We start from the raw sequence: 23,240 nt of genomic DNA, 5'->3' as shown, positions 1-23,240 counted from the left end.
TCTAGACAACCACTCTACTTCAGATGGATAAGTAAATGACTTTTAGGAAAGATGAAAGTGTCCTAAGAGGAATGGATGGGATATACAGTTTGAGGAATGGGTGGGATATACAGTTTGAGGATTGGATTTATGACAAATGAGTTCCTTTTGGAGGATTAATCTTAGATAAGGGAAAGTCAGAATAAGCTGCTCCCTATGTTTCCTGATTTTCAAGTGCCTACACTTCAATATAATACACTAAAGTTGCAACTGTGGGTGGCAGAGTCAGCTACCCTTCCCTAGAGTATTATTACTCCATGACTGCATACTCTATAGCCTGAGCAAGCCTGGCATGTAATAGGTGATCAATAAATATTTGTTAAACGAATGTTCACCTTTCCTATTACATATACACATACTATATAACTAGAACTTTAATTACAAAAGACAGCCCTGAATTCCTTTAAGTCTGCGCTTGAAACTCAGTATCCAATCCAAAAAGAGGGGAAAATTGTACAACATAAGGCCCTTAAAATGTCAATGCAGCGCACTGGTGGTTAGCTCCCTGCAGGTGGCCAGAGGAAGGGGTTGGGCTTTGAGTTGTGTGTTGGCTGCCCTGGTCCACAGGAGGTGCCAACTTCCCTCTGAAGTGATGCTGTAACACTAGCACGAGCTCCAAGCATCAAATGCCCCAAGGCATTTGAAAAAGCCCACAGAGGAGATGACCTAAGAGGAATCCGCGCGCCCTCGAAAGACCCGGGCGCACCCGACCGTGGAAGAGCGTCTACGCAGCGTGCGTAGATCAGCACGCGGCCTGGGCCTCTCTGGCCCGCGTCTCTATGGTAGGAAGGGGAGAAAACCGGAAGCGGGTGGCCGGTGGGGGCAGGGCGCGAGGGGCGTGGCGCTGGAGGGGCGGGGCCTCCGCTGCGGACCTTGGCGAGATGGCGGCCACCGAGGGGGTCGGGGAGGCTGCGCAGGGCGGCGAGGCTGGTCAGCCGGAGTCGCCACCGCCCCAGCCGCACCCCCCGCCGCCCCAGCAGCTGCAGGAGGAAGAGATGGCCGAGGCCGGAGAGGTGGCGGCGTCCCCAATGGACGACGGGTTTCTGAGTCTGGACTCGCCCACCTATGTCCTGTACAGGTAACGCCCACGGCAGGGCCGCCTCGCGGGGGCCCCCCACCCCCAGGCTGGGGCTCCGGCCGGGCGGCTGCCGGCGACCCGGGCTCTGGCCTCGGCGGGTCTGGCAGAAGTTTGCGCGGCCTCGCTGCCCCGGCCGACCGCGGGGCGCGCGCTGCGGGGTCTCGGGGCCCCTCGGGGGCCTCCCCGGGCTTTGGAGTTGCGGTTCCGGGAACTGGACGGTCACCGAGGGGCAGAGACGAGCCTGGACCCGGCAGCACCGGCGCCGGGGCGGTGTGGCTGACCCGGGGGCTCTCCCGCTCTCTCCCGTGCTCGCACTAGGCTGGCCTGCTAATGAATCGGACGGCGTGCGAGACGTTTAGGTGGAGTTTCGATAGTCTTGGCAGGAAGTGATTGTTTAAATAAGGTCCAAATTTACTCAGTTTTTAAAATCAATTTTTATTGCTGTACTCTTCGTTGGACTGGCTCACTTTGAAAATGAGGTAAAAGGACCTCTCATAGTTTGTTCTGCTGACATGGAGAGAGCTGGGAGTAGATCTTTCAGGACCCGAACATTTTCATTTAGTGCTTTAATGCCTAGCAAGTGCCTGGCACCGAGTTCAGGCTGTAAGGCTGAAACAGTGTTTGTTCCTTAAACTCTCTTACACAGCCTTCTGTCGTCACGTACGTCAATACAAGTGCTGTGTAGTGATGGGTGTTGCTGTAACTAACTTTCTTGACTTTGCTCCCCATCTTTGCCAGCACTTTGTCCCATCCCATCAATTCTTTACTTTCTGATAGTAATGCTGAGTCTCAGCTCCGCTTGGACTTGCAGAGTCTCTTGGGAAGTCCTGTGTCTTATTTTATCCTTCTGTAGTTCTAGGTAAACCCATTAGATGGCTTATTTCCCTGTTATGAATGAGTGAAAATCACTTTCCAGATTTTGTTTTTGGATAATGTTTTACTGATTTAAACTGGTTGTGATGGCCCATGAACCCTCAAACCTCCTTTTTGAGTTGCAAGATACTCAGATTCTGCAGTTAACTATGTCTGATTTCCCCATGACCACATGACAACCTTGCCTTTTTTATGTCACTCCCCCAGGTTCTAGGTCTCAAATTTCAGCTAATTGTTTCCCCCTTTTTCCTATGTATGTACACAATTTCAGGATTGTCTGAATACCACAGAATTTCTGCTGTCAATAGCTAATCAGTATAGAAAACTAAAAAGTGGGTGAAAGGGAAAACTTGTAAGTAAATAAGTGGTTAAAATAAATCTGATCACACTTGGCAGTTCATACCAGAATGATTTTAGGCATCCATTGTTGTCACAGTAATGTTATTATTTATTTTTGTAATGTTATTTTAGCGTTGATATTAAATGCTTGTTCTAAAATTTATTATGCTATGTTTTATATATATGTAGCATACATATTTAAGCATTGTAATATAGTAGTATGTTTACTATATGCTAGTATATGTATATTAGTATATATGTAGCATATTTACTATATCTTATATGCTTATTTTTATGTACATTTTAAGTGCTTAACATGTTATTTAATCCTTTCAACAGACTTTTAAGGTTGGTTGGTAATATTATCATCTCCATTTTACAAATGAAGAAATTGAGGTCCAGAGAGGTTCACTAACTTTCTCAAGGTCACACAGTCAGTAAGTGGTAGAGCCAGTATTACAACTCAGACAGTTGTCATATTCCAGACCCTTCTCTCTGTGACCACCTGGGCCACCATTCAATATATAGTAAACTAATAATATTTGCTTTGGTTTTAAAATGTCAGTTCCTAGTAAATTGTTAGTTAAAACTTTTTAATGCTAACTGCAGAGGCTGATTTTTAATTGACCTTAAATTATTAACTAATTTTTGGAAGATTATTTAATCTTTAAAAGTTTAACATGTAGAGCAAAATGGCAAAACTTGATCATGAAGAATCGAGCCATGATTATATTCAAATATTGATAATTTGCTAGTATTAGTCTAATTATTGCCATTTTTAAAAGTACCAGAGTTCTTTTTTTCTTAAGTATTTGAATAGAATTACTGAAACATACATACACATATATATGTCAATATGTGTGTGTATTTATATTTATATTTTCCCTCTCCCCAGGGATAGAGCAGAATGGGCTGATATAGATCCAGTGCCGCAGAATGATGGCCCTAATCCAGTGGTCCAGATCATTTACAGTGAAAAATGTAAGTTAATTTTTATTAAGAAAAGATCTGTTAGTCAAATTTAGTGGCAGAGTTGAAATTCACAATTATGAGGCAAGATGGATCACAGATTTTTGTCTAATAAAGATCTGAGTGACTTAAATAAGTGACTATTGTTTTGTCATTTATTTTCATGGTTGAAAGTTTTCTTTGTTCAAAGAATGGGCCTATTTTAAGTATAAGTAATGAATGTTACATTATAAAACACAACAGGTACTATTTGATTTAGTTCATTTACATGTTAAATACAGTATCATTGAGTTAATGTTATATTTAAAATATACTTTGGTTAATGAAATGTGAACATTTTGAAATATATTGTGGCAGTATGGTATTAGGATCAGTTGGAATACATTTACTGGTACTAAACTGAGTGGATTCTTTTCTTTGACAAAGTATCATTCTTTCATAAGGAATGTGATAATGCTTTGTAAATTGAAGGTCATTCAAATGTTGTTAGTTGTTCTTCTAGGAAAGGATAAATGAATAAAATGGAATACTTGTGCTGTAACTTCCTGTATGTGTGTATATATATGTGTGTATTTATTTCAGTTAAGATTTTATTATCCAAGATCATTCCTTTTTATAAAAGCATTTATTGTTTTCTATGATTATGAAATAATGCCAAGAAATGTTTGAAAAGGGAGAATAATTATGTGGGGATTTGCCTATCAAATATGAAAATGGAACTGGTACAGAAATAGATTAATGAGGAATTTAAAAATTTATCATTAGTATAAATGGGAACTTAATGAAAAGAGCAGGTGATTAAACGGGCATTTCATCTCTATGAAAAAGATGGATTGATCAAATAAATTTTGCAATGATTGGCTGTGCATTTGGATATAAGCAGAATTATATTCCCATTTCATACCTTGCATGAAAAGAAATTACAGATGAAATAAAGTTCTAAAACCATTCTGTACACATGCTCAGATCAAATGTAAGAGGGTATTTTTTCATCCTTGAGGCAAAGAAGGTATTATTAGGCAAGCTGTAAAACTCAGAATTAATTAAGGAAAATATCAGAAGATATAACTTCTGATATAAAAAGGCAAAGCTTCCTCACTCTGAGAGATACTGTGTGTGGAGAAAATTCACTCAAAGAGATAGACTATCTGTGATAAGATATTAGCCTCAATAATGATCAGAGAAATGAAAGCTATAACTTTTTCAAATTCATAAAATGCTTATAACAAATATATTGAAGAAACTGATAAAATCCACATTTCTCTTGGGATTAAAAATAATTTAATAAAACCTTTTTTGCAGAGTCAGAGAAATCAACATTTTAAATTCTTACATACTTTGTATTAGAAGCCACAAAGAAATAGAGAAATAAGACTTACTGATCAGAGATTGATAGTTGAATATGTCAAATTTATAATGTATGCAATAGATAACATGAGGAGAAAGTAAAAAGGCTAGTAGTAATACAGAAGAAGATACCACATAACGGAGGATTGTTATTCAGGAAGTTGTAAGGAATCCCTACAGAAAGTTAAGGACGCATACAAACTAGTAAAAAGTATACAAAGCCAGTTCACAGAAGAGAAACTTCCACTATTAAATAGGAGGGAAATCCCATTATCATTAGGAATGGAAGATACACAAATTAAAATGGCAATGCCATTTTCCACCCATGAATTAAATAGCAAAGTTTTAAAAACTGTCTTATGAGTCAGGTATTAGGATATATGAACAGATCCATACATTTCATAAATGTAGCAATTTTGGAAATTATGTCTGGTAAAACTGGGAAGTGTTTGCATATCTTAAAACCTTGAAATGCCTGGGGCCTCCCTGGTGGCACAAGGGGTTAAGACGCAACCTATGAGGCTATACACAGCCACTAAAGCATCCCCAGCCAGGGAGCAACCCACATGGAGCAGCAGACCTCTCCTGTCTTGCTCACTGCTCCCTTTGGCAGTGTGTTTCCATCGATCTACCTGTTCTATTCCCCACTCTGTCTCTGGTGAATCCTCTCACCCACCATGCCTCTGGCCTGTACCCCAGTTCTTGTATGCATAAATAAATAAATCTTTTAAAAAAACCAAAACCTTGAATTGCTGCTTCTAATGATACATTCTGGGTTCTCTCTGGCATATGGGATCGAAGAAATGTACTAGGAGGTTAAGCAACAGAGTTCAGAGCCACTTCATGTGGTCAAATTATAACTTCATCATTTTACTGACTTTGTAACCTTGGATAAATTATTTATTCTTTGTGTTTCTGTTCCATCCCACGTAATTAAGTGAGTGAGTTACACACAAAATAATAGGATAGTGTCTGACTCACAGTAAGTACTGTATGTGTTGCTGTTACAATTTGCAGCATTTTTTGAAAAAGCAAAATGTAGGAAACCATCTCTACATCCCATCCATGTTATAGGGAATGGATAAATAAAATGTATCCTTGTCATACAATTGAATACAGTATATCCATTTAGAGGCCCTGGAGCTGTTATAACATGGACTGATATCAGAAATAATGTTGAGTGAAAAAACGCACATAGAAACTTTGAAGGTGACAGAATATTGAATTTGTAATTTTAAGTTAAAGGATATTTTAATAAGATAACTATAGAAGAGGCTAATGAATGTCAAATTCTATTTATATAATCCCAAAATTCATTTATGATCCTGTAGATTTGAAATCTATAGCTCTAAGGGTGAGTATTTTATTTCCATTTGTTGAATTCTATTCTGCAAGAAAAAAATAACATTGACATGTAAATTATACTACATTATAGAATAGTGAAAGAAGAGTAATGTAGATGTATATATACTGGCACAAAAGACCGTATCATTGAAGGGGAAAATACTAAAATAAAAAGCAGTATGAATAATAGTTATACCTAAGCACATATACATTTATGTGCTTGGGAAAAATGCCTGGAAAGACACATTGAACTAATAACAGCATTACCCTTGACAGATCCAGTGCTTTGGGGAGTGGCATGGAAATGGGAGAAATTTCATGGGTTTTTTATTGTGTACCCTGTTTACATAGAACATAGATTTCTCTTTAATAAAAAATGGTTTTTGGAGTAATATGTGCTCATTATAGAAAATTCAGGATGTTAAAGAAGAGTCTTACCATCCAGAAATAATAACCAGTTAACATTTGATCTTTCCACTTACTCCTCTGCAATTACTTTTGGACAGTGTTGGTTTCATACCACGTATGGGCATAGGTGTATTTGTTTCCTATAAATAGGTGTGTGTGCTTATAAAATAATGTGTATATACATTGTAGAGTTGACACATAAGCATTTTGTTATAAATTTAAAATTATTTGGAGACTTAGTTCTTGATGACTTCATACTATTCCCTAGTCAGTTGCCATTTATGTTTCTAAGTTTTACTCTGTATGAATTAAATTCAACTTTTTATAGGGATTATTTAGAAATTGGTGACCTTTATATGTCTCAGAATTTGTGAAAAGCTATAATATTCATATTCTCATTAGATTATTTCACTTTTGGGTCTGTCTCATGCACTCACAAAAATACATTTACATGTTTATGTATATATAAATCTTAATGAAAAGTCATTGAAATGAAAGTGATTTTTTATAAAACAAAATTTTGAAAACAATCCACTTTGCCAATAGTAGCAGAAAGGGTGATCAAACTAGGTTATTATTTTTTTAATTATTTTTAACATCATTGTTCATTTTTAAACAATATTTGCCAAACTATTATTGACATTGTTTTCATGCATACTGATCTGTGAACTGTGTCAGTACTGGAAAATTATATGCTTAAGGAAAATAGCATATCCACATAAACTTTTAGTCATGGAAGTATTTAAGATACTTAATGTATAGGGAGTTTTGTGTGTGTGTGTGATAGTCTGTTTCAGGTCATAATCTGTTCTCTACATTAATCTGTGCTATGTTATGAAGGCATTTCAGCTGCAGTGTTCATTATGATTGGTAGCATGGCCTTTGGTATCAGGCTAGATTTAAGTTTATCTTGTCTCCAGGATACACTGGACTATTGTGAAATTGTGAATCTGAGTCTCATTTTCTATTGCAGAAAATGAAATAAAACTGATTAACAGTTGCAGTGGTCTAAATTTTCACTTAAGAGATTGGCAAAGGTCAGAAATTTTGATGCTATGTCGGCGGTGATGTGGAAAAAGGTGTTTTGATACTTCTTCCAGGGACTGTATATTGATCTTTTTTTGAAAGGATAATTTGGCAGTGCCTTTCAGCAGCCACAATGGGTATAATATCGATCCAATATTTCCACTTGGAGGAATTTATCCTAGAGATATGCTGTTTATACTGGTGCACAAAAACATACAATGATATTCAGGTCAGCAAAAGAGTGAAAACAATTTAAACATTGATTCATAGGAGATGAGTCAAATAAAGTCAGAGTACCATATATTGAAATACTATGCACCTATATGAAAAATGTGGTAAACTTTGTCTTCTTTCCAAATCTTTTCCTCAGACTAGTGTATTCATAAATAAATATGTATTTCAACTAAGCAAACAGCATGTTGCTCTGTGCCTTATTTTTTCACTTAACGTATTTTATCATTTGTTCCACATTATTATGTAACGGAGCATGCTCCTTAGTATTAGCTGCATAGTATGTCAATGTGTGGATGGACCAAAGTGCATTTAACCCATTCTTTACTAATGACAAAATCTGTTTTTTCCCAATCTTTTTGTTTCTTTCTTATGTATCCAAATACTGCAGTAAATTTTCTTGGATGCTTTGGGCATGTATGGGTGTGTATATGTGTGTGTGTGTGTATATATATATATATTTTTTAAAATATTTATTTATTTATACAAGAACCGGGGTGCAGGCCAGATATGCAGGAGGGTGAGAGGATTCACCAGAGACAGAGCAGGGAACAGAACAGGCAGACTGACGAAATACATTGCTGAGGGGAGCAGCAGGCAAGACAGGAGAGGTCTGCTTTGCCATGTGGGACCCTCACTGGCCAGCCGGGATCGAACCGGCACTGCAGAGGCTGCGGACAGCTTCACAGCATGGTGTATAGGTGTATATTTTTACTAGAAGTAGAATTGTTGGCTTAAAAGTATGTAGATTTTCATTTTTAGTAGCTATTACCAAGTGGTTTTCCACAGAGGTTTGCACTAGTACAAGTGAAAAAAGTGAGGCTTGGAATAGGAGTGTGATATGACCTCATTCATTTTTGAAAAATGGGAGGATGGAATTAGAACACATATTTGAATATGCATACAATATGCACTTATGTGTATATTAATGTATATGCATAGAGTGTATCAGTTAGTAGTGCTTGTTTGTGGGGAGGAGGTGAGAATTAGTGGAATGAAAATTTAGTATGTATCTTTTTATACTATTCTTAATTTTCTACCACTTTGTCAATTAAAAAACTGAACAAAATAAAAATTGAGAAAAACAACTGAGGGAATACATTTGACAGTGTACTCTTGATTTTACTTTAATGCATAGGTCTTTCGGAGTTCTAGAATCTGACATAACCCCTGTGTACGTACACATACATGAGTGTTAAGCTCAGTTGCAGATAGAGAGTGGCTATGATTCTAGAGCACTCTGATGGAGGCAATCATGCAGTTCTTGACTTTATATTGTCTATTATTAGAGTGATACACATGTAATGAAATGTCTTTCCTCATAGGGTAAAAGAGTATTTTATAGTACTAGTTTTAAACAAGAAAAATTGTCCTAATGCAGTTGTGTGCTCTGTCTCCAGTTAGAGATGTTTATGATTATTTCCGGGCTGTTCTGCAGCGTGATGAAAGAAGTGAACGAGCTTTTAAACTAACCAGAGATGCTATTGAGTTAAATGCAGCCAATTATACAGTGTGGTAAGTAATACACATCGTTAATACTCCCTGTTTAAATGTATAATGTTTCGTATGAATGGTTTTTCTTTTTACTTACTGAAGTAAAATTTAATTTTTATAAAATTTAATTTTTATCATATTAACAACTCATATGTTTAACTTTTAAATGTGTTTTAAAGTCAGACCTTGAATGAAAAATAGCAATTTCTACCCCATTTCTTCTCATGCACCAGAGCCCCATTCCTCAGAGTTAATAGCTCTTTGCTGTTTTTTCTTTAATTAGCCTCTATATTCTAAATAATATGCTTGTGTTTTTATTTTACCCTCTTAGATATTAGCTATTCCTTCTATGGAAGCTACAGAGTTCATTCTCCACTACATAATCTCCATCACAGTTTTTACTTAAATAATCAGGTTATGCCAACCAACCGTCATTTTATAGAGAGTGTGTGTGTGTGTGTGTGTGTGTGTGTATGTTACTGTATAAAGGGTGTGTATAGTAGTACATGCCCTTTAACAGTTTTCTTTGTGCCAGTGACTAATTAGTATCCCAGACTCTGATGTATGTAAAATGTCTCATTATTGGTGTACACAAGGGGTAATCCTTCAGTTTGTTTTTTTCCCTTCTTCATCAAGTTTGTAACTGCACATCTATTTAGTCTTTACCTCTTCCATATGAGAGATTCACTGTTCACTAGATCCAGCGGCTTTCTCTTTCTTGATTTCCTCTTCATTTTGAGAGACTACATTCTTGAGTAGAAGAAAACTTCTAAAAGGCTTTCTGGGAAATCAGTTTTGAAATTTTACACATTTAGAAGTGTCTTTAGTTAACCTCTCAACTATATTAATAGTATTCAAAATTGAAATTGTTTTCCTTCAGAATTTTAAATCTTTTTCTGTTTCTTCAGCCGATATTGAGATGACTACAATTCCTTAAGTTAAACCATTCTTTAGGTTTGGGGACATTTTCTATGTTTTTTTATAGTTTCATCTCTTTTTACTCTTGTTTTCTCATTCTGGAATGCCTTATAGTTGCACATTGTACCTCTTTTTTTTTTTTAATTTACCCTTTTTTTAAAGATTTACTTATTTATACGTACAAGAACTGGGGTACAGGCCAGAGTTTTGGGGGGGGGTGAGAGGATTCACCAGGAACAGAGTGGGGATCAGAACAGGCAGATCAACTGAAATACACTGCTGAGAAGAACAGTGGGCAAGTCAGGAGAGGTCTGCTGTGCCATGTGGGTAGCTCTCTGGCCAGGGAGCAAACTTGTGCTGCAGTGGCTGCGGCGAGCCTCACAGATTGCGTCCTAACCCCTTGCACCACCAGGGAGGCCCTGCACATTGTACCTCCTTTTTTTTTTTTTTTTTTACAGATTTATTTATTTATTTTTAGAAGCGCGGGAGGGTGAGAGAACTCACCAGAGCCAGAGCAGGGAACAGAACAGGCAGATGGACTGAAATACACTGCCGAGGGGAGCAGCGGGCGGCAGGAGAGGTCTGGGCACCATGTGGGACCCTCGCCCGGCGGCCAGGGATCGAACTGGCACTGCAAAGGCTGCAGACAGCTTCGCAGCCCAGCGCTTAACCGCTGTGCCACCAGGGGAGGCCCTGCACATTGTACCTCTTTTCTTATTTTTATTACTTTGTCCTTTTACTTTTAAGATATTTCTTCAACTTTCAACTGTTCTGTTGATACTCATTTTTTATTTTAAGAATTTTTTTTGGTTCTCTGAATATTCTTCTTAAATAGCATCTTTTAAAAATTTCATAGATGTGATATATTTTCATTATTCTATTTGTTTTGGTCATTTTCTTTTGCGTAAATATTTTTCTCAAATAATTGGTAATACTTGGCTCTCCTTTCATATTGATACTGGAGTCAAGAAAAAGCCTGATTGGAAGCTTTCAGTGTTGCAGGACTTGTCAGCGAGAGGGCTTCATTGTGAGCTTGGTGAGTGGCGATATTGCTGTTTTTGTGTGAAATCTTCACATGTCAGTATTTCTAGGTCTTTTCTCTTAGTTACTTCATTGCTCCAAAGAGGAGTTGTCTGATTATTGCCTGAGGAGTACACATTTGACTGAGACAGTTTTTTTGGGGGGAGGAGCATGGTGTCAGACAGAAAGATTGGGGAATGGGACTATCACTGTTTAGTAAATCAGTGTTTTAAATTCTTTTTTTTTTTTTTTTTTTTTCCCCATCATTTCCTCACCCTTCCACTGTGTCAGGTATTCCTTTCTGGTTCTGATTTTTTCCTAGAGAATAAAGCTAGTATCTCTTGCTCAAGTCACAAAATGCTGTGTCTCTGCCTGGGTTAAAGGTGGGATCTTGACCACTAAGGAGTCCCCACTCTTGACTCCAAATTTTGGAACACCCCCAATGCCTGTTTTCTCTGTTAACAGATTTTTAGACATTTTCTTTTCTAAGTCACTTAAAAGTCTTACCATATTTCATAATTTTGTTCATCTTTTCCAATTGTTCTAGTATCCTCTTGTCCCCAGTTCTCTTTGTTGTTATGGATTTCTGTCACTTCTTATTCCTTACCAGTGTTGTTCCTTCTTATTCCTTACTGGGGAGTGAGGATAAACTTATTTAATCTACCCTGTTTAACTGGAATTCTTAATAGGGTCGTCATTTTATGCCTTTAATGTATCCTAATTTTTAAGAAGTTCCTGACTATATAGCACAAAGCAACTTGGCATGCATTTTTCAAATTTCCTAAGTTTGCTGTTTATTTTTTTTTTTAAGTAGTATACTTGAAGTCATTGACCATATAAACCAAACTGTTTGCATGTACATGTTCTATGAAGCATAATCTTCTGTAAATTACTAATAATAAGAGAAATATATTGTTATTTCTTCTATTTAGCATTTCATTTTAAAGCCGCTCTTGAACTGTTTCTCTCATATATTGAGTTGAAATTTTGAAGTAAAAAATAGACCACAATTAATCATGTCTTTAGGGAAAAGTTTTTTTTTTAGTGATTTGACTATACCTATGAAGAAATTAAAAGAGAAACTTGTCTAATTTATAAGTAGTCTTTTTGTGGTGGTTTGAAAAGTAAAATATTTGATAATGTCTGTAATAGAATTAATTATATGAATAACGTATCGAAGAAAATAAACTATACCATACAGGTTTAGAGGTGTTGTCTTTGATTCTCGTATTATAGAACACTAGCCAGAGTATTATCTGAAAATAATTATGAGTTGTTGTCTTTTCTTCTATCTCACATTTGTTGCTTTTCATCACTTTTACTTCAAAACACTTGATTCTTCTAATCACCAGATAGTTGTATGACTTTGGACAACCATAAGCAGTTAAATTGCTAAATTATTGGTTATATGGAATACCTGCCAAAAAAGGTATATGTTGTTGTAGCTTTATTTGCTAATGTGGCTAGACAATTTATGCAGTGTAATGAGATTTTGAATGCTTCATGTTCGTTGTAGGCATTTTCGGAGAGTTCTCTTAAAGTCTCTTCAAAAGGACCTGCATGAGGAAATGAACTACATCACTGCAATAATTGAGGAACAGCCTAAGAATTATCAAGTTTGGTAAGATGAAAATAGGATGTATGCTGTAATATTTACGCTAATAATATTTGCCAAAGGTGATGAGATTCCAAGGAATCGTTTTGTAATTGTAGTACTATGCGTTGCAACTAGTATTATCTATCTCATAGGGTTGTTAGGAGAATTAGATAATTTTATGTTTAGTGCTTGAAATGATACCTGATCCTAGCTGATACTCAAATGTTAGCTGACACTAAATTTAAAGTTTCACCATGAGCACTATAATACTGCTAGAGTCAGAAAAAAATTTTTAAGGATGGGGAAGTTGAACATAGTGGGAATAAAGAAGTTATAGAGCAGGCAAACAGATAACAAATAGGAAGAAAATAGAGTTTAAACAGTACCTGGCATATAGTGAGCACCCCACAAATGGTGCTTTGGCTGCTGTTATTGTGGTGGTGGAGGAGGTTAGTAGGTGGTATTTGTGTTGGAGTGAAGGGAGGAAGGAGGTGGAGACATTGGTCGTGGTGGTGGTAGTGATGAAAGCAGTAGAGAAAGGGTGGTGTACATCAAGCTCTCTGCTTTGTGTACCACTTTTTTCTAATGTAATTACCAACACATACCAGCCCTATTTTATGTGTCTTAAGATTTAAGGATAATTTCTGAGAGGAAGGACTTCTGTGACAAAATATTTTGGGTAGAGGCATGAAAGAGCATTATACATTCAGTGAACTGTATATAATTCCATGTGATTCAAGTATATTGGGGGAGTAATGGGATAATTATAAAGGGCCTTAGGAATATTGCTAAGAGGAGTGGACTTGATATTAGTGGCAATGGAAAGCTATTGACAGTTTTTAATTGAGGAAGTAACTTGATGAGATTTGTGTCCCATAAGGTTTAAGCTGGCTGCAGGCTGCAGAAGAGACTGGAGTAGGTTCACAAGGCTGTGAGCCATTGCAGTGGGGTAAGTTAGGAGAGTGGAGTGGGCCTATGTTTATTGCAGCACTGTGTACGTAGCCAAGATATGGACACAACCCAGATGCCCCCAAATAGATGAATGGATCAAAAAGTTGTGGTATATTTATATAATAGAACATTACTCAGCAATCAAAAAAAAAAAAAAAACCTCATGCTATTTGTGGCTACATGGATGAACTGGAAAGGATTATGCTAGCTGAAATTAGTCAGAAGGAAAAAAGATAAATAGTGGATGATCTCACTTATGTGTAGAATATAGAGAAACCAAATGAAATGTCAAGAAAAAGTCAAAGACTAGCAAGCCGACCGTAGAACTGAGGCATATAGCAAAGGAGGTGGCAGGAAGGGGGCAAAATAAGGGAGGGAAGAACACAAGGAAATATGGCGATAGTTCACGGGTGATAACGGTGGCAGGAGAACTGTGGGGATTACAATGATGTAAGAAAAAAATAAAAACTTTTAAAAAGGAGTGGATGGGCGGGCGGTATAAGAGAGAAGGGTAAGTTTGTGAGGGTTTTTAGAGCCAAAAGCAACAGATTTTGAAGTTTAATTTATTGAGAGGGTGTTGGAAGGAAGCTTGACTTTGGGTAAATGGTGGTGACGATTACTTGGGGGGTCTGGGGAAACAAATTAGCACATTTCTGGGGAAAGAAGGATGGATTCGGTATTGGACAAGTGGAATTGATGTGCTTGTGGAAAACCTATGGAAAGCTTTGCAGTAAGTAGTTAATAATGTTTATCTGGAATTGTAATCATAGCTGTACATGAGGATGCTCAGGGAGAATCAGAGGTGAAGATAGAACACTGGTAAGCATCAGTTAAGAAGCAGAGAAGTAATGAGAATGACTGGAAGGAAGCGAAGTTATTATTACAGAAACTAAGACAGTTTCAAGAAGAAAGAAATGGATGACAGTATCAACTATGCCAAGAGGTCGGGGAAAGAGAGGACTAAAAGATGACATGTGGGTTTGTTAACTAAGTGGTTGTTAGTGAGTGATCTTGGTGTGAGTAGTCCTCCCACATGGCAGTGGGTTGAATCATATGTAGGAGATGAAGCTTGGCTGTTGAGGAAAGAAACATTGCAAGCAGCTAGTTAGGGCTAAGTTTTTTTTTTATTTTGTTCTTCTAAAGTAAAGTGCTTGTGGTGAGGAGAGACTATTAACAGAAAAAGAGAGATTGAGTGTCTGGAGAGAAGTGGGGGTTAAGATTTGCTTGGGAAGGGCTCCAAAATATAGGTCAGTCTTAGAAGAAAGAACACACGCCAAAATGAGAACAGATGTTGAGTTTCTGAAGTAATTGATTACTTTTTTATTCTCACTGTGAAAACTTACGCTGTAAGATAAATCCCTGTATTTAATACTCTTTAAATCACAGTACACCAGAGAGAGTTTCTTAGAATTTTGTGCTAAGAAGTCAGCTTGACAGCCAGAGGACCTAATTCTTAAGTTTTTCCAAAATTAAAGAGTTTTCCAACGATTTGGAAAAATAAAATATTACCAGTATTCACTTACTTGGAAGATTTCTGAAATTATTTGGAAATATTTCCCCCTAGAATCTTCTTCTTGGTACTACCATGCTTTCTTAATATTCTGCAAAAAGATTTTTAAATTTTCTATGCATATAGAATAGGTCATTCATTACATGTTAAATTTTTCCCCTATTTCCCATCACCTCCACTCACTTTTAGGATAATCAATGCTAACAGATTTTTTTTTTAACCACTTGATTGAGATACAATTCACATACCATGTTATTCAGCTAGTTAAACAATTCGGTGGTTTTCATATATTTACAGTTATGTACAGCCATCACCACAATGAATTTTAGAACATTTTCACTAACAGAATTTTACAGATGTTTCAGCCAAAGAAAATAATAGAAAAAGAACCCAATTGAAAACTCTGTTGAAAAAAGAAGAAAACTCTCTAGAAGTGTTTTCCAGCTGCAGAAAACCCCTCTTTTTACAATCTTGCAACTTGTCATACTTAACTTACCAGAATGAAAGTGAATTCAGTTTTGCCCATTAACTGGTGGAACGAGCCAGTTGCTTGTATGTAACACTTTTGACAGCCTGTTTATAAGCAGAGGAGCATCTATACTTGATAAAATCATATCCCATTTCCTATAGTCACATTATGCCATCTGGAAATGTTTCATCATTATTTGACAGAATTTTGTGTTTGTCAAAAGATTACATACTTTTAGGTTTAAAAGTAGTTTGAATAAATTTTTAAGTCCTAAGTATCCAATTTAATTTTACATACAAATCAATGTTTTGTGTTTCTCAACTCTTACTTGGTATCTTGCGTTATTTTTTCTTACTGTTACTTTTGTGTTATCATTTCTCCCCACTAGAGCCTGGAGATTAGAGATGATTATTTCTTGAGTGTTTCCTACATCACCTAGTACAACACATGTAGCTGGTACTTTACATGGGAAAATTAACGCAAAACTTCTCTCTTTTTCACTGGCTTTAGGCATCATAGGCGAGTATTAGTGGAATGGCTAAAAGATCCATCTCAGGAGCTTGAGTTTATTGCTGATATTCTTAATCAGGACGCAAAGAATTACCATGCCTGGCAACATCGACAATGGGTTATTCAGGTATTGCCTCTCAACTCTTACCAAGGTTTTTCAGATTTTTATTTTTTAACTGAATTAAATAATTAAAATTACTATTAAATTATGAGTATACTACTAAAAAAAACAGATATATGTCATTCTATGCAATATGTAAGGATTAAGAATTATTAAGAAGCTTAATTAAAACCTGACATCTTTCATGTTGCCTCTGTAATTTCTTTGGAAATGCTTGTGAGTTACTTCATCTTAATGAAAATAATAGTAACTTTTAAATATTTTTCATTTGAATTGTGTCGTATCTAATATTTATTACCAAATTGAGTAGAAAAGTAGTTGAAAGCTTTTAATGTAACTGTGTTATTTTAATTAATAAGGCCAAATTACATATTAAAGTTTTTGTGTACATAAACTTTAGGATATGATTTTACAGTAACTTTCAAGTATTCTATTTCTGCCTATTTGTTAAAATTTTATGCTAACTGCTGAATAGAAAAAAATAGTTCTAACTCCCACTCTGGACATTCTGTTTATTCTGGAAAACAATTCTAGTGTTGTTTCCTGTGAATTATTTCCAGTGATTGTTACTTTTTGTACTTTTCATTATACCAGGAGCAATTCACCAAAAATGTTTTTACTTAAAAATGTACACTTTTCCAAATTTGATGGAAAGGATACATTTTCTAAAACTATTTATTATTTTTAATGAAATTCTACTTGGTTTGCTGATTATCAGATAAGAACTATAGCGCCATTTATTTTTTCATAGTTAACATCCCTTTTGCAGCATTTCTGAGTTTTGACCATTCTCTTTTTTCAAGTTGTCTTTATTGCTCCTCTACTTTCCATAATTTTTATTGAAACAACTTTATAATATAAAAATTTATTCCTTCATCCAGTTATGTATATTTCTGTACATGTGTTCTGTACATTGCAGTTTTATCATATATATGCTTTTTAAGCTTCCCTTTTACTTAATATGTATTGATATCAAATCATGCCAAATTAATATACTATAATTAATCATTTTCTTTTGCTGAGTTAGAGTTTTGCCTTTTAAATTTTCACCATGAACAGTGCATAAATACTTAGACATTATTTTTTGTATTTGATCTTCGTCCTTTAGAATAAATCTTGGGTCAATAATGTAAACATGCTTTTTGGTATCTAATTTGCTTTTTAAGGAGATGGTACTGAATTACAAACTACCTTGGCTACTCTCTCTTCCTGATTTTTCTCCTTCCTCATGACCGTTCTTGTCTTTGATGATTCCCCCCCCCACCCCATTTCTTTGATCTGCAACTCTTACTTTCCTTCAAATATGTGAAGAATGTCATGTCTTTAGTTCTGCTTATGTAGCTTTGTGAAGTTTTATTTTTACTGTTCATAAATAATGGAGCATTTCTAGTTGGAGGTTTTTTTTTGTTTGTTTTCATTTAGGAATTTAAACTTTGGGATAATGAGCTGCAATATGTAGACCAGCTTCTCAAAGAGGATGTGAGAAATAACTCTGTCTGGAACCAAAGATACTTCGTAATTTCTAACACCACTGGCTACAATGATCGTGCTGTATTGGAAAGAGAAGTCCAGTTAGTATTTTCCTTCATTTGTCCACTCACAAAATGAGTATTTGTGTAGCTGCTAGATCTCAGGCATTGAAAGTACAGCAAAGATCAAGACTGCCCTAGTCCTACCTTCATGGAACAAATAGGTCAGAATACTTAGGTGAAACAGAAGGTGATAAATTTACAAATAATCTAGTATGCCTCCACTTTGTAATGTATTAAGTTTCTTGAAATACTGTTGCTACTAGCGATTGAGATGAAATCAGATTGCATTGTATCTAGAAACTTTACTTTAAAATATCTCATTAAATTTTGTGCATTTTAGATAATAGTGTCCACTCTAGTGGGGGTTTGGGGCCAGGTAAGTCTTTGTTGTAGGGGACTGTGCTGTGCACTAGCAGCATTCCTGATCTTTATGTGCCATATATGTATATATTAGTAGTGTTCCCTGCCCCATATGTGACAGAGAAATTTCCCCTTACATTGCCCCAAATCACCTCCAATTGAAAACTAGTGCTCTAGCATACAAAAAGCTATTATAAGAGGGGCCTCCCCGGTGGCGCAGCGGTTGAGCGCTGGGTTGCGAAACTGCCCGCAGCCTCTGCAGTGCCAGTTCGATCCCTGGCTGCTCCCCGGCCACCAGAGGAGGGTCCCACATGGCGCGCAGACCTCTCCTGCCGCCCTCTGCTCCCCTCAGCAGTGTACTTCAGTCCTTCTGCCTGCTCTGCTCCCCGCTCTGGCTCTGGTGAATTCTCTCACCCTCCTGCGCTTCTGACTGTACCCAGTGCATGTATAAACAAAACAAACAAACAAATAAATTAATTTAAAAAAACATGCCTCTATAAAAAAAAAATTAAAAAAAAAAAGCTATAAGAGCTAGAAATTTCCGAATTTGCATGAATTTCTATTTTTGAATTTCTATATCCATACACCTTAATAATTGTTTCTTTTCTAACTTTGTCTATTTTGTCTCAGTGTCTGTTTTATAGTTTGAACATGTTTATTGCTACTATAATCTGATGAGATCACAGTCATAATTGGAATTTTAAAAGTTGGGGTTTTTTAAAAAGATTTATTTATTTATTTATTTATGCATACAGAACTGAGGTATAGGCTGGAGGTGCGAGGGGTGAGAGGACTTACCAGAGACAAAGTGGGGAGCAGAACAGGCAGATTGACTGAAATACACTGCTGAGGGGAGCAGCGGGGAAGTCAGGAAATGTCTGCTGGGCCATGTGGGAAGCTCCCTGACTGGGGATTGAACTCGTGCTACAGCAGCTACAGAGAGTTTCGTAGGTTGCATCTTAACTGCTTGCACCACCAGGGAGGCCCCTAAAAGTTGTTTTTTAACACCTTCTGAGAAGAGCTGATTTTTATGATACTTCTGCTTCTCATCTCCCTTTCCCTTATTTCTACTTGGATTGGGGTGACTCGCTCTTTCATCTGTTTTAGAATTCCAGTGATTTAAATTATTACAAGTCTGCAGTGTAGGGTTCTTCATTAATCCTGCTCCGGACTTCTTTCTGGAGCAGCTGCATACCTGTCTAGCATACCTTATGCTTCCTTTTTACTGCTTTACTCTCCAAAGCTGCACTATTATGGTCGCTGCTAGCCACATAAGGCTGCTTAAATTCAAATTAATTAAAATTACATAAAATTGAAAATTCTTTTCCTCAATTGCACTAGTCATATTCTAAGTGTTTAGTTCCCTACATGTAGCTAGTGAAGACCATATTGGATAGCACAGATGAATTTTTATGTCATCATAGGAAGTTCAGTTGAATAGTATTGCTCTAACAATGAACTTAGTGAAATAATTGTAATATTCTAAAATGTAAATGCTGGAACTTATATAGAGAAAATTCAGACTTGATTTTAGCATTCACTCTTACTTGTTACTTGCTTTTCTTTTAGAATTGGTAGTCTGTTTTGAGAATTAGAAAAAGTACTCTGAAAGAAAGCAATGCATTTGTCCTTTGAAAGTTCAATAGTTTTCTTGCTAAAAGGTAGAATGTTTCAAGTCCTACTCTGAATTAATCTAATTAATAATTAAAGATTTCAAATATTATGTATTCCTTATTTACTGAAACATACTTCATTAAATTAGGTATTGTAAAATATTAAAAATTTTAGTTTTAAGTGGTGACAATTACTAAATCATGAAAATTATTATAAAAATGTTATATAAGCTAGTTTAGATTCTAAGTTGTCAAAGTTAAAATTTAATATCAAAAAAAAAATTTAGAAGAGTTTTAAACATTCCGATGTCAGGAATTTTTATTTAATTCTCATCACATCTTTGTCAGATACCTGACAAAGAACTTGAGTTCTATAATATGCTAGGAGCACATGGAAAATGACTGGCGGACTAAGATTTGAAGTTGAGTGGTCTCACCTTAAAATCCATGCCCTAACACTAAAATGGAAAATGCTTTCGTGCGCATGTGTGTAAATAAGTTTTTTTAAGTATTGCCCAAATGAAGCATCTTCTTATAAGGGCTGCAACTAAGAACTACAGGGACATGGTGTTACAAATTACTGAAGACATTAGGTTATATAAAAGTAGTTTGGAAATAGTCTTTTCATAATGCTGACTGAGTCTGTTATTCAAAAATGCTACTATAAATGCACTGCAGCAAAACCAAGATTCCTAGATTTTAATCTGTGACTCACTTATTTGACCAAATATATAGGGAAACAGTTCTGTAATCCCTGGGATGTGTTGTAATTGGATGTGAATTGCAGGTAATCATCTGGTTAAGGGATCTGGCTGGGAATCACATAACTTACTAGTATCTTGTTTTAGAATTATTAGAAATATGTGTCCTGGCTTTTTATTTTTATTCTTTGTCTATATAATTTCCATTGTATTTATTTTTTTTAAGATATGTTTTATTTATTTATGCATACAAGAACTGGGGTGCAGGCCAGAGGTGCAGGGGTGAGAGGATTCACCAGAGGCAGAGTGGAAAGAAGAACAGGCAGATTAATGAATGAAAACACATTGCTGAGAGGAGCAGTGGGCAAGACAGGAGAGCTCAGGGAGAACAGGAGAGTCAGCTAACTATGTGCCTTAGCTCTCTGGCCTGATCAAATTCATGATGCAGTGGCTGGCAGTAGCTTGATAGTGCTGAGACTTTAACCCCTGCACCACCAGGGAGACCCCATGCTGTTTGTTTTTTACTGTAGATTTTAAGATTATGTAGTTCTTTTTCAATGACTAAGGATTTGTTGGGCATAGTAGATCTTAGACTTTTCCCAGTGTTACTTTACCAATGAAAAGAAAGACGTCTCCTTTTAACAAGGGGAAGCCTAAATTAAAGAAAATCTCTCACATTAATTTCTTATTGTGAATTGAGCCTTTAGATTAGTTAAGTCAGTTGCATGCAGTTATAGTGGAGGGCAGGACCTATGTAAAAACTGACAACTGCAGACTTGAAGGGTTCTCTAATTTAGACATACCTAGCAGGTACCAAAGTCCACTAAGAGAACAGAGTGAAAGCCTATGTCCAAGCTGTGTAAGATCTTATTACAACATCTCTTATTTTTGCACGATTCCTTTAAAACAATATTGAGATCTACTTGTGGTCTTTTTCTTACAGATACACTCTGGAAATGATCAAACTAGTACCACATAATGAAAGTGCATGGAACTATTTGAAAGGGTAAGAGATGTTTTTTCGTGTTTTGTATAAAAAACAACCACCTAATATTATGATGTGTTAAGGAATATGTTCCATAATCAGAACCCAAAAGGATACTGAGAAATTTTTCATTTAAGAGCAGAAGTAGATCAGTGTTATGGTAAAACTCAAGAACAATGCTCTCTACCCTTCTCTTCACCCACGCACATACCAACACAATTTTTAGAATAGTCCATGCATACAGCTTTAATTGTGATTATGAATTCTGTAGTTTTTATGTAAAAGAATGGCATACATATTTTCTGTTCAGCTCAGCAACACAGTATGACAAGACAGATCCTTTACAAGCAGATTGCACAAATATGTGGCAGATCTTTCTGTTTTCATAACTAATGACTCCTGTTATAAGTCTCATTCCTTGAATGAAAAAAGTTTCAGTTACCTGGGCACTCACATAACTAGGCTCCGTGTCATTCTTTACAGGCTCCAAGAGCACAAAGTATAGAGTCCAGTTGCATGTGGAGATGGGTTGGGGGCGCTTAATATCTGGAGAGCTAAAGGGATAAATAATCATTCAAGAAGAAATGGGAATATTTCCCCTGTTTTTTCCTTCTCTCTTTAATTTTAAGATGGTTTATTTTCTGCTTTAATTTTATATGATACAAAATTTGAATTTAATTAATTTTACTTAATTATTTGTGATAGTGCTCACAAATGAAGATTTCATTTCAACTCGACTCCTTTCCTTGCTTATCTTACTTTTGCTTATCTTACTAGGGTCATTTTTTTCTCGATCTGTTTTTATTTTCTTGGCAAAATTGAGGGTAATTTTTATTTTTTAGGATTTTACAGGATCTTGGTCTTTCTAAATATCCCAATCTATTAAATCAATTACTTGATTTACAACCAAGCCACAGTTCCCCTTATCTAATTGCCTTTCTCGTGGATATCTATGAAGATATGCTAGAAAACCAATGTGACAACAAGGAGGACATTCTCAATAAAGCATTAGAGGTAAGCTGGGGGCACTCGGTACTTTTCTTTTCGGTATCAGAATTAGGTCTACAAAGTACCACTAATATTCATTCCTCTTTTCAGCATAGTTACAGAATCCACTGCAGGGCCCTTTCTGCTGTTGGGCAACACCTGTGTCACTAGTGAACTTAGTGTACAGCTTTAGCAGTGTATCTCATTTGAATATGTTCTAAGTTAAAGTGTATTTGGCTCCAATGCTTTTGCCCTAGAAATTGAATTACACATTTTATTTAACGAATTTTTGTTTTTCATTTTCAGTTATGTGAAATCCTAGCTAAAGAAAAGGACACTATAAGAAAGGAATATTGGAGATATATTGGGAGATCCCTTCAAAGCAAACACAGCACAGAAAGTGATCCACCAACAAATGTACAGCAATAACACCATCTAGAAGAATTTGATGAAATGCTCTTATTTTTTTAAGAGACTCTAATGCAGGAGTTTAAAGCTAGAGTGACCATTCCTTTTGCCTGTGGTGTAAAACATGCATTACACAGGTACTGCTTTTTAACAGAACTAAGTGTGATGCTCCTTGGGTGCTGCTGCTATTCAGCAAGTTCTAAGTAACTTGGTTCTTTCAAAGCGAAGTTATTTGTGGAGAGGGAGAGGAAACAGAAAATCCCGTAAAGAAACTTTTGTAGTCTTATCAAAAGTTACTCTAAACCCTTAGTATCACCTTCTTCCTAAATAATATGTGTGTCAGGATTTGCAGCAATAACGATTGCAGGTAACTTGTATGTAATGGACGTGAGGTAACTTAAATTTCGGTT

General features: G+C 36.2%; 1 protein-coding gene across 1 annotated transcript; it reads left to right on the top strand.

Annotated features, from left to right (window-relative positions):
* Positions 1–920: 920 nt before the first annotated feature.
* FNTA (farnesyltransferase, CAAX box, subunit alpha) lies at positions 921–22,851 on the top strand (the record flags this gene model as incomplete). Its single annotated transcript, XM_084231450.1, has 9 exons — positions 921–1,117; positions 3,225–3,310; positions 9,055–9,169; positions 12,603–12,707; positions 16,124–16,250; positions 17,667–17,815; positions 21,394–21,456; positions 22,278–22,449; positions 22,729–22,851. The coding sequence occupies 9 exons, from the start codon at positions 921–923 to the stop codon at positions 22,849–22,851; spliced, it is 1,137 nt and encodes a 378-aa protein (XP_084087576.1).
* Between the last annotated feature and the right edge of the window lie 389 nt (positions 22,852–23,240).

The sequence above is a fragment of the Talpa europaea genome (genome assembly GCF_964194135.1).
Source record: "Talpa europaea genome assembly, chromosome: 4".
In the NCBI taxonomy this organism is placed as follows: Eukaryota; Metazoa; Chordata; class Mammalia; order Eulipotyphla; family Talpidae; genus Talpa; species Talpa europaea.
Note: the sequence above shows the minus strand (reverse complement) of the source record. Positions and strands in the feature narration are given on the sequence as shown.